The 14,616-nt window shown below is 38.6% G+C and overlaps 1 protein-coding gene across 2 annotated transcripts; it reads right to left on the reverse strand.

Annotated features, from left to right (window-relative positions):
- Positions 1-1,555: 1,555 nt before the first annotated feature.
- Positions 1,556-13,573, reverse strand: morc3a (MORC family CW-type zinc finger 3a). Of its 2 annotated transcripts, none has more exons than XM_055032296.1 (19): positions 13,530-13,573; positions 12,071-12,143; positions 11,119-11,251; positions 10,469-10,695; positions 10,202-10,358; positions 9,484-9,631; positions 9,121-9,249; positions 8,902-9,021; positions 7,682-7,779; positions 7,465-7,572; positions 7,265-7,393; positions 6,840-6,911; positions 6,241-6,271; positions 6,067-6,165; positions 5,013-5,103; positions 4,853-4,922; positions 3,512-4,481; positions 2,702-2,841; positions 1,556-2,590 (listed from the first exon to the last, which is right to left on the reverse strand). In XM_055032296.1, the coding sequence occupies exons 1-19, from the start codon at positions 13,566-13,568 to the stop codon at positions 2,443-2,445; spliced, it is 2,982 nt and encodes a 993-aa protein (XP_054888271.1). In that variant the 5' UTR covers positions 13,569-13,573; the 3' UTR covers positions 1,556-2,442. The 2 variants fall into 2 exon arrangements, with proteins under 2 accessions (XP_054888271.1, XP_054888270.1); XM_055032295.1 differs by having other exon boundaries at positions 5,013-5,106.
- Positions 13,574-14,616: the final 1,043 nt, after the last annotated feature.

Below are 14,616 nucleotides of genomic sequence, written 5' to 3' on the forward strand. Positions count from 1 at the left end.
CAGTGCGCCGGTGGATGACACGGGTGGGGTGGAGATGAAGAGGGGAAGGTGGAGTTTTAGCGTAAAGGGCAGGTTGTTAAGGAGTATACCCTCCTCGTGCAACCTTTTTTCTCATCGGATGAGGAGATGAAGAAAAAAAAAAAGAATTTTCAGTTTCGACAGATGAAGAACATTTTTGAGGCTGTTGAAGATATGCCAAAAGACAGATCCAGTCTACTTACTGTTTCAAACAAACATGGCTTGACATTTGTTGGCCTTGGCTGAACATTCAAAGAGTATTTTACTCTAAATTTCCCTCAAACTGACAAAGTGAGTTCATCACAATTGGAGAACAGTTGTGATGAACTCAAAACTGTGCATCCGCACCTGTTTTTCTTTTTTTTATTTTTTAATCCATCGTTTATACTGCTGAGCTCCAGGAGAAAATTGGATGTCTTTTTAAGAAAAAAGTAAATACAGCCATTTCAGAGAAGTGCTTTTGGTCTGTTTCACTTACAGCATTGCACTGAACTGTTTACACCTGCTCTGTGGGTCTCATGTCTGCGTGACGTGGTGTGTTTGTTATTTTCAACAACACATTGCGTATTTTTTATCCACTTGAGAATTCCTAGTTGGCTTCAAACAGCGGTATTCTTCAAAATTGGAAAGACAAGACAAAACACTGTTGTTTGCAAATCTGGAGATTGCTCAACTTCTGTTCGTGTTCATACCAGCTGTCAGAGGAATGAATGAACGGTTCAAACGAGTGGAACCGTAACAAGGAACGCTGAAGGACGAGGGGCTATTTTTATCTTACCATTATTCAATGTCTGATTAGGAAGATAAAGAAAAGCATTCATGTGAGATGCTTAGCGGTATAATCGCACTACTTAACATCCTTGTCCTTACTTGACTTTGGACTTGAAACACAGACCTTTACCAGCAGATGACATGGCTCAACTGTGGAAACTTTCCAGTTAACCTCAAGCAGCTTGGATTCTGTACCTGCTCTTGTGATGCTCTTACTGTCACTGGTTCACATCCTTGTGGGAGGATATTTCTGTTGTCCACACTTTGTTCTTCCACTTAACTTTCCATCAATATGTTTGTTTGCTGCACTCTATGAAACAGCCAGCTTATTAACCAGAATAACCTTTTTGTGACAATGACTGCTGGTTATCTATTAAATCTTAGTATTCTCCATGGCATGTAGACCATAACGCAATCTGTCCCTTTACTATTTTGGTATTCAAATAAAGAAATCATTTTCCAAGAACCCTGATGTGCGGCTCTCAGTAACTAAGTCGAAATTACTTGAAACGATCTCTTGAAATAAACTCCTCTAAATGTAGAGTCAGAAACATGAGTTTCAATCTTTCAACAGAACCTTTTTTTATTTAATGTGTATGATCCAATATTTGATCTAGATGTTTTTCTTGCAACTCGAAAAAATAAGTGGCATACAATGACTCCATATAAGTTTTCCTTTTAGGCTGAAATTACTAAAACAAACTTTACAATATTCTTGCTTGCTGAAATGCACCTGAGGAAACCAGAGAAAAAATGTTACCAGGAATTATGCTTTTAAAATCTCTTTACTTGCAATAAACGACATTCAGTTTCAGTCTGCCGTTGCTCTTGGCTGCAGTTTGAACTAGATCCACCATAGAAATGTGAAGCTAAAGTTCGGTTTGCAAAATCCAGAAATGTACTGCAAGGGTTATTGCTGGAACTACACAATGTCTGTCCAAACTAGAGTACAAATGACTTACACAGAACATAGTGTGTATAAAAATAGATTTAACATTATATACATGTTAGGAACACAAACAAAAAGGAATTGGTGACATTTAGTCAGGTAAGAAAAACTAAACATAATAAAATACTTTAACTCAAATTATCATTTTTAAGTAACTCAAAAACGTAAAAAAAAACAACACACAAAAAAAAACTAATTCATTTATTTATAAGATGCTAAAATTAAGTAAAAACTTAATTTACTTAATTTATGATGTCATTCCTGACATCTTCAACCTCATCCTCACATGAGATAGGTTACCTGATTTTGCAAGCTTAAGCAGGAGAATCTGGAAGGACTTGTATAAAGCTGGTAACCAGGAATGCCCAGATTTTACACAAGTCAGACCATGAAACAGGAAAAATTTAAAAAAAAGTAACTGAGGATGGACAGGAGGCGGCCTTTCAGAATTTAGGAACAATTCATCAGAACAAACATCTCATTGATATTCTTTCAAACAGGTCTCCAACTGAGACGCACTAAAAATGTGAACATCTTTAAATAAATAAACCCCAGACATTCATTTGACTGAAAATGTTCTTCAGAAGTCCAAAAGTTTACAATCCATTTTGGAAACTGGTCAGGCTTGGACCTTTTCCAGATCTGAGAGTCAGCAGGAAGACCTTAATTCAGTGGAGATGATTTTCCAAGCTGAGCGCAGCATTTCAGCCTGCGAATTCGAAGTCTGTGCCTGTGAGAACTTGCTCGAGGATCTCATCGATGACGTTGCATTGGAAATTCACCTGCGCCAGGTCCAGTGCCGGGACCCGGGAGACGAGGAGGCGGCCGACGTTCTGACGGAGCTCGATCAAGCTGAAAACGCAGCCAGACAGAGGAACAGAGGAAAAACATGAACCAGAAAGATTAACATTCCTGTCCTGATGGTTTCATAGAAACACATTAGTGAGTTTTCTGCAGCCCTACCAACTGGAGGCGTCTGAGTTTGAGCCAGAGGAGTGGGCCCCTGCTGAAGATCGAGCATTTTCTTTTTCCTGCTGCATTCTCAACTTGAGCTCCTCACACTGGGCTGCCAAAGTCGACTTCTCCTCCTCCAGATTATCCAGCTGTCAGAAAAATTGAGAATTCACATCAGGAAAACAAAGATGAAAAAAATGTACAAATAAAATATCTAAACTATGAAATAAATGTTTCAGTTCTATAAATTAAGTGATTTCAGATATTTTCTGTTCCGACTTATTGAGCAAAAACAGAAATAAATTAAAAATTTAAGCAACTGCTATTCTGTTGTCCCCAATCTCCCGGATTCTATTATCTTGATTTCAAAGTAAATTAAAGTTACATTTTCAGTTGTGACTTTTCATTTGCATCTCAGAACAACAGTTCAGTCCTTTTTGTCCTAACATCAGATCTGATGTTCCTGAACTGAATTACTAGTGTGGGTCATAACATGATGCGTCTTTATCAATCTACCTCTTATGAAAAGTTAACTTTGGATTTTCTGTCATCCATAATTCATCTGATCAGAAATACTCTCATAAACTATATCCCACTGTGCATAGAGCATCTCTACAAGTTTCATTTTTTGAACTGAATTACTGAAATACATGTACATGTTTGTACAGTCTGGTTGTTCATTTTCAATATGTCACCTTCCTAAAAAAATGGCTAAAGAGTTTTGACACTGATTGCTATGTCAGCTCTTCTCTCATGGCTTTATAAGGAGTTAAAATTATATGCATAATGGAAAGAGAATATTTTGGATGGCATACTGACCTGCGAGCGCAGTTCTTCCCTTTCCTTGTTCCTCTCGTCTAGTTCATGGACCAGACGGCTGACTTTAAGCGAAATCTCCTCAATGTCATTTTCCTCATCTTGGCCACAGTTTGGATTTCTCTTGTCCTCATTACCTGCCAATAAAGCCTCTTTGTCCTTTATTAAATCATTGATTTTCTGTTTGGCTCTCTCAAAAAGGCCCTTGTAGTCCGTCTGAGTGTCAGTCTGGCAGGCTTGGTGCGATGACTCCTTTACTTTGGCCTGAGACTGTTTCTGCAGTCGGCTCTGCATGTCCTCCAGCTGAGAGGTGAGAAGTTTCAGTTGCTCTTTCAAGGCGTCTCTCTCCTGGGCCGTTTCCTGCATCAGCTCCAGGAGCTTATCTTGTTGATTCTGAACTTCATCGATATTGAGGTACTGCTGAGCAGAAGAAGAAGGACCAGCACCTTCATCACGTTCCATATGCGCCACTCCATTGCACATTTCTTGTTTCTGAACCCCGTCACTGCGCTCCAGCTTAATTTCTCTTTCAATGAGAAGACCTGGATTTGACCCGTTCCTAATAGCCGTTTTGCCGTTCCCGTCAGTCTGATTCTGACTCTGCTGTTCTTCCTTCACTTGAAAAGCGGTGGTCTGGGTGGTGATGTTGGCCACTGCTGGAGGTGGGCAGGTTTTGGCGGTGGAAGTTTTTGCTTTGGCCGTCGCCTTGGAGGTCACGTCCACAGCAGCGTCGTCGGCGCACTCTAGCACCATCGAGATTTGATTTTCACTCTCCTCTTTCTCTTGCTTTACTGCCCTTAAAATACCAACGGGCTGTTTGGGCTTGGGCGTACTTTCAGTTTCCAAGATGACAATGTCATCATCGGTATCATCGGTGTCACTGCTGTCAACGTGGAAGGATTCGGGGTTGTATCCGTTCACTCTAAGTCGTTTTGGCGTGCTGTGTGGAGTGGCAATCTGGGTTCTTTTCCCCCTGCAGAGCAAAACCAAGCAAGTATTCATGACCATTCATTACTGTGATACAATCACAGAGTCTTTCAAACGTGTTCACAACCCTCTACCTTTTAGAAGTTTTGTTAATTTCACCTTATTTAAGCGACTTTCTATTATAGCCCAACACAAAGTAGAGCATAATTGTGAAATTGAAGAAAAACAACAGATGGTTTTAAAAATAAAAACACTCTTAAAATGTGACATGCTGACTTGTACTTCATTAGTTGAACTACAATATGTTGGTTTATTATGTAAAATGCCGATTACAAACACCCTCCTCCCAAAAAAAATACAGTTTGTAGTTGTGGATATCACAAAAATGTGAGTGAATACATTTTCAGGGCCTTGTACCTCAGGGTTGTTGATGGTGCTGAGAGCGAGCAGACGTTGGTGATCACAAGAGGAGAGTCGCTGCTGCCGGCTACAGACGATAGAAAACAAGTTCACCTCAAACGTCTTTCTTTTTGTTAGTTTGCTTTTTGCTAATCTACAGAAGAAATCATGTCCTTACCAACTTGTGAAATGTTTGAGGACCTCCGCAGGGTGGGTTCAGTCCCGCCTGCACCTTTGTGTACCAAGTTACTCTTTGAGTAATTAGCAGTCTGCTGAGAGAACATTGCAATATTTTTAAAATCAATGATTTTCTGAAGCCTCGTTTTTTGTTAAATTAATGACAGTTTTGTATCTCTGTCAGAAGAGAATCTGACATTAAGTTACGACTTGAAAATATATATTATATATAAACATTAATATTTTGGTTCATGACCAACAAAGTAGTCGGCTCTTAGTCAAGCTGAGAACATCTATAATCAAAGCTATAATCTCCAATAATAGCTTTTCCCCCCCTCTATTTTTTATTTTTTTTTGAAGCTTTAAATATTTATTACTGATCCTCAGTCTAACGCTGAAAAACAATGGAGTCGGACTGATACCAAATCCATTTTTATCTGGCTTTCTCAACTTCTCCTGCATGTTATGCAAACAAGATGCTCTGCTCCCACTAACCGGCTCCCTTTCCCACATGACATGTGCGGACCAGAATCAGTGCTCTGCTGAGTCCGGCTGACACGCTTCCCTCAGCATCCCTGCCTGCCTGCAAGTCGCCATTTTTGTGCAAAGGTGTGTTTTTTTTTTTTTTTGGCAATCTCTCACTATGTCCTGCCAGGGACACATTATGTGATATCATTTTTTCCCTCCTCTTTCGTAGTGTTCCTTTTTTCCTCATCAAATGAAAGGGGAGCCTCAGACACCTGTCTACCCATGTCTTATGATGTTTGTTTTTTTTTTCTTTTTGATGGGCTGTCCTGAAATGTCAATTTCCCCACTGGGTCTCTAATAAATTTAACATATCCTATTCAGTTGAGACTTATATTTGTGAATAAATATAAGTAAAAAAACTACATGTCAGTGTTAAAACCACAAAAATAGAACGCCACTTATGTCTGTCCCTCAACTTCCTAAATGTTTAAAGTTGAACACAAGAGTAGGACATCTAAATTCAAAGAATGTTTCAAATGCATAGTCAAAATTACAAACCATAACTTAAGCGTTATTAAATTACGCACCGCTTGGTGAAGCTGCCGGGTAAGATTATTGTGCTGCCGTGTGAAAGCTTTGGTCTGTCTATTCAAGGTGTCCAAATCCAAATAGTGCTGTTCTTCATCCTGGGAGAGAATAGGAATCAATGGTAAACACACTGCTAAACCGGTGAGAAAATATTTTATTTAAAGAAAACTTACATGTTCAAGTCTCTTTCTGTAATCCCTCTCTCTGTTACAAATAAGACGAAGACAAAAATAAACTCATGCTGCTGGTGTTCAACATGTTCACATTACAGATGATATTATGAACCGGCATGGGAGAAACAATGTACACCCACTTTCAGTTCTATAGTTTTTATGCATCAGGACATAATAAAAGTGATCTGGTCTTCAGCTGCTTCCAAAAATCTTAAAAACAGGCCTGACGATCGGCTGGCCTGTTTCGGACCATAAACCATCTTCAGTCTTCCTACTAAGTGATTCAGAATGGATAGGTGTCTTTTATACAGGCAAGGAGTTCAAACAGGTGCAATTAATACAAGTAATGAGTGGATGATGCAATGGTTCCATGAGAGCCAGAACAATTTCTGATCACAATCACAAACGTGACTTTCTGGATTTTTTTTTTTTTAAGATGCCGTCTCTTACAGTTGAGCTGAACCTATGATGACAACTGCAGACCTCTGCACTCTTTGAAAGTGGATAAACTTGATAAACCTGTTGCATATCAAACATTTATTTTCCCCATTGAAAACCCTGGGATTTTGCAGCATAATGTTCAAACTATATTTACTGACTGTTGCTTGTAGGTTTTCCGGTATGGCTGATCGTCACCAGAATCCTCAGGCTCTTCTTCTACCTTGCAGCTCCTACACAGTAAACATACAAAGAGTATTTAGATTAGAGTTTAAGATGATAAAAATAATTGATGAAACTCGTTGTGCAACAATGTTGAATTAAACAACAAATATTCGAGAATAATTCCAAAACAGGCAGGTATTACGGATCGGCTATCATTCTTGACCAGCCTCTATGCCTTCGTTGCCAAATTGTCTTAAACGAACGCTGCTGCCAACACTTTGTTTTAGCACAGGAAAAACCTGGAGTATTTTCATCAGGAGTGTTTGATTATAGCAGTAAATATGAAAACAAATGAAGAATTTAGATCATTTGGTTTATTTCTATGCTTTCATTTAAAATTATCCGAAAAAAGCTCTGTTACCTGAACTGTGGATCGGGGTTTAATGAGCAGAACCACTTTTCCGGCAGCTTGTTGACGTCGATCCCATCTGGGAGTTTACGCCACCGCAAACAGCCATCGCACTGCACCCAGTTCTGATCCGGTCGCTTCCTAAAGACTCACATTATTTAAACTAATACAAATTGCAATATTTCACATCTCTTTCTTGACTGTGTACAAACTTGGTATCTTCCACTGGCACGGTGCTGTTTGGGTCTTCTTTAGAGTTTCTGTAACGGATCTCGTTCCAGTACTCCTCCAGTTTAATCCCCAAACTGTTAATGGTTTTTCTGTTCAAATCCAAAAAATAAACCCACATATTTTAGAGAATTCAAGAATACCAAATAAATTAGTAACTCAAGTTTATAATAATCTTGAGTGCATCGTTGATGAAATTACCTGTACTTGTCAGTCTCGTTGAAGCTCTGCTTGTTGTGGGTCGGATCCAGAAAGTTGCATTCAATGACCCCAATGACTCCAACACCTCTCCTGTTGGCCTGTCCAACGAAAGGATTTAAAAGATTCAAACACAGTTTGACCCAGATATTTACATATTCTTTGTAAACAGCGTAAACAAACATGTGGCCTTTTTTTACTTATTGCCTGTCTATAAATTAGATTTCTTGCTTTTAATCACTGCTGGAAAAATGTTTTTAACTTCAAATCCAGATTTTTGCACATTTCCTTTGAGTTTGGTAGCTTTGCCTTTGAACTGTGACTTGGGCCTGATGTTTTGGATTTCCTACCACACTCAACAGTAATTTTCTGGAGTTTTGGCCCATTTCAAAACATGGGACAAACAGGAGGATTTATCATGGGACATAGTGGTGGATTTAATGTGGGATAAATAGGTGGATTTAACATGGGACATATGGGAGGCTTTAACATGGGACATGTGGGATTTAACAGAACTGCTGTTAGCGAGTCAGGGTTGTATTATTTCCCTTGGACAAGTCTCATCAGATCTGCTTAGATTTTCTAGAGGCTGTGATGCCCATCCCTAAACATTGACTTTTTTGTCCTTGAGGCTTAGGATCATATTCCATTTGGAAGACTTTGAATTTATGTTTTTTTTCTCATGATGCAATGCACTTTGTCTACATCATTCCCTTCAACAGCATCGTGTTACAGAGGTGGCAACATGATGCTGCAGCTTCATATTTGACTGTTGGGATGGTGGTCTAACAACGATCCCAATGGGCACAGATTTAAATTTTAGTTTCATCAGACCAATGGACTGGTCTCCAAAATTTAAACTCTTTGGTTGTTAATATATGCATTTAAAAATGTTGCTCTCTTCACAAACAAACCCACAATCTTCCTGAATAATAAGATGGATGATCATTCCATGGTGATTTATACTTACATAAATTGTTCAAACAAAGGAACGTGACACTTTTATACTTATGGAAAATAGAGCAGCCAGGTTTGCGGAGGTCATGTAACTTCTCATTTGATGTCACAGCATCATAGGGCAGTTATATGGCAAGAGTCTTTAAAAATCTAGCACTTTTTATTAGAAACTGTCAAATAAAACTTTTTTTAAATTTTGACTGTCTTAAACAAAGAATAGTTCGGTTTCAGTTTTCAATGAAATGAAGGCCAAAAACAAAACCCACCTTAAGCTGGCAGCCCACACGTTCATAAGCTTTGATGAGCCTGTTCTTGTGATACATCATGATACCATACTGGTCTTTACTTTTGGTGTTGTACCCAAAAGTAATACGTATGTGTTTGTCCTACAGTGACACAAAAAGGGGAGGGAAAAAAAAATTTCAGGAAACCTAAGATAAAAATGACACTTCTAAACTGCTGTCAAATCTCTATTAAAGAGATACCAGAAAAGTGGGCCTGTAGTGGTCCTTTCTGATGTAGGCCAGGCTCTTAGCGATGAGCTGAGACTTCACCTTTTGACCCCGCACTATGACCTGCATGCGTGGCTTCAGGTATAGAATGCTACAGTACGCCTACAACACAGAAACACAAAATGAATCAAAGTTTAACATCAAAAAAGTAATTATCAGGACAAAAAGAAAGAAACAGTAAGAAGCCTCTGGTGAACACCAAGAACTTGGGTAAGTTGTTAATATGAATGCAGTCAACATTTCATGCTTTTTGAGAAGGCAAAAAGCATTAAGTGTTAAAAAAAAAAAAGCATTTCATGAAAATAAATTGATGCACTGCCTTTTACTGCTTCTTACCCGCAGTGAAAACACACTCTCAGGAATATAAGATGTACTCCTGTTCAAAGGCTGAGATGGATCCCTTAATTCTTCGTAAACCTCTGAGGGAATGCGGATGTCATATCGATCCGTGTCAAAATCAAACTCTGTTGATCCGGAAGATGTCCTAAAACAGAAGACAATGATGCAATGAATGACAATAGTTCCTCATTACAAACTAGATACAGGCAATCCAAGAGCAGCGCTCAAGTGAAATATTACACAGCGCCCTCTGAGCGAAACCAAGTACAAGAAGTGAATTCCTCACTGAAATAATGCTCTTCTGTCCTCTGTTGATCACTAAGTGACACTGTGGCTTCATTCAACGCAATGCCCAAAATGTTGTCCAGAAATATATGTTTTGAACTGAATATCAACCATGTTCTGATTTGGGAACTGTTTGTATTTGAAGAACTGAATGGATTTGGCAACATGCATAAGGACTAAAAGAGTTCAGTGAAGACATATAACCCAGCATGTGTTTAATGCAAGAGCTGAAATGTATGATTTGAAAGATAAAAGTGAATTTTAGATGGGGGTTTCTGATTGAGTGATGACCAGGGAAACGTTATCTGAAAGGAGCATTTAGTTACCGGTGATCTCATTAAAAATTGCAGATGAAGATTTATGTGGAGCACCTGCAGGAACCTACAAATCATTGCATGAAGCTCTACAAGTTGGTGGTCTACAAACAGACCTGCGGAGATTCCAGATGATGATCCGGGTGCCTGTCTTAGCTGAGGACAAGGTTGAAGTGATGGCATCGATCTCAGCGAGAAGTTCCTCATGAGACTTAAAAAGGGAGTATTGCAGGATGTCCCTCAGACTTGCTTCTTGCTCTTTGCTTACAGAGAGTAAAGCCACAGTTAAGGAAAACTGATGACAAAACATTCCTCAAAACATTTCGGGAAACAACTTTTAACATGTTCACTGATCACATTTGTGCTCCTTGGTTAAAGGATATTTCTCTGCGATTTCTTATTTTCAAAGGAAATAATAGGAATAATTATTTGCTCAGCTCCAATCTTCTCCAGGTAGGTTTGAGAAAGCATCCCAATGCATGACATGCTCTTTGACTTGGAGAAGACAATCGCATCTTTGCCGAGACGCATGGATCCGGACTTGAAGCCATTACCATAGATACCAATGGGTTCCAGTCCGTTTACTGCTATCTTGTCGCTGTAACCAAAGCTGAAACAAAGAAATACAAAATGAATGGAGAACATCATAATTTTTGTATTATAATATACTCTGAAAGCAATGCATTAAGATGGTTTAACTTCTTAAATTAAATAAATAAAAATTCTGCATTACATATGAGGTTCCTATACATCAAGACATGCCTATTTTCCATAATTTGAGAGGGTTTTCTTTAGCACCTCTAAAATAATTTTTTCTTTCCCTGACCAAACATCCTTTCATAAATGAATTGTCAACAGCTTAGGGCAAAAAGGCTTGAAAATGGAACATTGCTTGAAAACAGAGTAAAAAAAGACACCAAAACCCTGGAGATAGGTTGCACAAAATGATTATGTATTAAAATCGAACATATAAAAATAATTTTTGGTTTTTAATGTTTTTAAAAGTCTACAGAAACATCTGTGGAATTTGTACCTAAGCATTTTGTGGATAGTTTCAAGGTTGAGGCCGTTTCCGTTATCCATGAAGCTGAGGCACACCTCTCCTTTAACCATAGTTTTATCAATCCAGAACCGCTTGGCGCTAACATCTGGGTCATAGGCATTATCTGTCAAGAAACAGAAACATCAGAAAGTGAAAACTTTATTTAAAGTAGAATAAATCTGACAGGAGCAATGGATCTCATTTGGGGAAGGATTTTAAACTATATTCTCAGAAAACAAAATAAATTACAATTCCCAACTATCCATTGGCTTTTTTAACAAGACTGCTACTTCTAGTGTCTGGTTTTATACTTCTGGGTACTCAAAGCTGGAGTTAACAACAGTCACTCTTTTAATAACAAAATCTGTTTAATTGGCAGCTCTACCAGTTTGAACATGATTTGTGTTTGACTTGTGTTGTCAGCTGCCACGACAATTCAAGAAAACTGAAAAACAAGTTACAATATTTTATCTAGATCAGCTACAATTTTGGAGGATCTGTTCGCATCTAGCAACCCGAAGACTGCACTCTATACCGACGAAGGAGGAACATAACCTCTAAAACCATCTTAGAGAAGAAAATCTAATCAAAATATTTTATATTTTAATTTAATTAAAACAAATTTTAGGGGGCTTAGGAACATTTCAAATAGCCGGATGAAAGGATGTTTCAATCAGATGCTCCAAGTAACAGACAGGATGAAACTGTTAGTCAGATGGGGGTTGTTTAATAATCTTAATTACGGGCTGTGGCTGCAATATGGGTCTTGTTTTGATAAAAAAAAATGAGAAAACTCAAGAAGTATGCATGGAGTAATATGCTTGCAGGTGGTTACTGTATTGTTTACGTAACTAACGAATGATCTATAAAATTAAAAATAAAAACAATTCACTGTGCAAACAGAAAACACTCTGGTGGTAATTAGATGATCTGAATGACTCACCTATGAGTTCAGCGATAGCGCTGAAGGGCCAGGTGTGGCTGGTGGAGTTGGTGTGCAGAAACTTTGGCGAAAGCTGAAAGTGAAACAAACATCTGAGCATTTGACAATCTTTTGAGCTGGGTTTTATTATGTTACATAAAAGTTTTTTAGTTTCAAACCAGATAATTTAACATCCCTATACATATACTGGACATAAATATTAGAGAAATTGTCACTATTTTTAATCGCAGGTTGAAATTGAATGTTGGAAAAACAAATTTGAGACTGAAAACATAAAATCTGAAAGTGACAAAAAAGAATTCAACTATTAAAAAGTCTAAGAAGAAAAACTGAAGTGAATTTAAGTTTTTTTTTCAAACTGACAAGAAATTCTTTCAATTCTTAGTTTGAGCCTATTTTTTTTCCAATTGCAATTTCAATGATATTTATTTATCATTTCAAACTGCTTATCAACTGAGCGTGCCCGTTCTATTATGGATGATAAACATAGCCATATTATTAGGCTACAGAGATGAAAACGCTTTTCTTCTTCTTAACCAAATCAGAAAAGCTCAACAATTTGATTTTAGTACATTATACCTGTAAAGAATAACTTGGAGATTTAGTCAAATATTATGATTTCACAAAGCAAATGTAGATAAGTGAAAATAAATATTATCGACGAAATATTTAAACTAATGGCATTAAAAGACATCAAAAATGATTCAATAGTTCCATGAATAAAAATACATTTAAAACAGACAGTCATGTTTTGGGTTTGAAGAAGTGGAACTGCAAATATCAGATGTAGTAACATGTGTGTATTAAAGGACAGATAGATGGGTGGTTCAGATATTAATGAAGAGAAAGATGCATAGAAGGGAAAGCAGGGAAATTTAACAGGGAATATCCACATACCCAGACAAATAAAATACCTGAAGCAATGTGTAGAAACCACGATGCGAAGGAATATGCAAAACAAGCCGTTTTGCTTGCAAAACAAGCAAAACAAGTACACACACACACACACAGGTCCAAAGAGTGATAATCTGGTTTTTGTGATAGTAATTGTAATTTAGCAGCAGAGTGGTGACCCCGTGCTCCCTTCAGGCCCCATTGGCGGTCATCATTGTGCAGCTCCAGAGAAATAAGAGGAGACATATCAGGAAACCGAAACTCTCCGTATCATAACACGGGGACTTTAAATTTTTCCCAACAGCCTAAAAATATTTCCGACTCAGACGAACCGCTTATCGGTTCCCTGTTTTTAAAAACAGGAATTCCTCATTAGTAACCAACTAGCCACAAACTAGGCAGGACCCTGCACTGACCACAGCAGGCTTAATTGTTAATATACTGGCATAAATCATATTCTTGCGCACACGACACGAGCGCAATGTCATCACGCGCAAAGTCGTTCAACCCGAACATGAGAAATGTGACCCAAAGTTCGATAAACAAGGAGATAAAGTCTGCTCACCGTACTGATAGGCACGCCGCGGTCTGTTTGTGCCGCCATCTTTGCGGGAGCAGGCGACTGTGGGCGGAGCTTAGCCTCATGACATCAGCAGTTCCGGTAGAAAAAAAACAAAATCCCTGAGCACATACAGGGAGCATCCTGAGCAACTGTAGAATGGATGAATAACTATATTGTCTGTGTTGTTAACTTGTTAGAGTTTGATTCATACGGTTAAATTCACTGAAATGTTTCTCAGGATCCAAGCCTGTTCAATCACTTCCGGTTTGGTATTTCAAAGAATAAAAGTGAATCGATTAAAACAAATAAATAACAGATAGTAGATAATTACTTTTTTTCTTGATAAAAGTGTCACTTATGTGGTTAATGTATTCTCCCATCTAAGCACCGATAACAACTTCCTGTCATCAATGGACTAATAATGATTTTTTTCTGAATTGTCTTTATTATAAACTTCATGAGCTGATAACTATGATTAAGCCACCACTTTGGAAGGGCTATCTTACATAAAATGTTATCCAGACAAATGTATTTTCTCAAAGATTATGATTAAGTTTTGTCAGAGATGGAGCAAAGAAATGGTCTGGCCACACCCCAACATATGCTTTTTCACAGTAACTGGGATGACCCACTTCATCCCAGTTACTGTGGGATGAAGTGGGTCACCCTTCCTACTTCAACACTTCAGCTGCTGCAAAATATCGAAATGCAAACGGCTGCAGGTCCAGAGAAATCTATTCAACCTGAGCCTCAAGCTGTGGGAGACTTCCTGTGTGGTACCAAAGACCACACACATTCAAAGGACCTCAGACTCTGCAGGCATGTGGCCCTGACTTCACTTCTGATGACGACCTACGAGGGAGTCCTCAACCACCGACACCACGTGGTGAGGTCTGCGTTTGATCCACTGCAGTTTGCCTGCCAGTCGATCATGCTGCCATCGCCTACCTCCTGCACTGAGCTCTGACCCACCTGGAGAAGCCTGGAAGCACTGCGAGGATCATGTTCTTGGATTTCATGCCATCCGGTCAATGCTTATGAGGGACAAGCTGGAGACTCACTGGTCACTGACAAGGCCCTGTCTCTGACA

The sequence above is a fragment of the Poeciliopsis prolifica genome, unplaced genomic scaffold (assembly GCF_027474105.1).
Source record: "Poeciliopsis prolifica strain line A6 unplaced genomic scaffold, Auburn_PproV2 SCAFFOLD007, whole genome shotgun sequence".
Lineage (NCBI taxonomy): Eukaryota > Metazoa > Chordata > Actinopteri > Cyprinodontiformes > Poeciliidae > Poeciliopsis > Poeciliopsis prolifica.

Coding starts and splice junctions, on each gene's coding strand:
- morc3a (XM_055032295.1), bottom strand. CDS start 13,568: ATGGCGGCACAAACAGACCGCGGCGTGCCTATCAGTACG. Junction 10,696..11,118: donor ACTATCCACAAAATGCTTAG/GTACAAATTCCA, acceptor TCTTTGTTTCAG/CTTTGGTTACAGCGACAAGA. Junction 6,912..7,264: donor AACCCCGATCCACAGTTCAG/GTAACAGAGCTT, acceptor TTTACTGTGTAG/GAGCTGCAAGGTAGAAGAAG.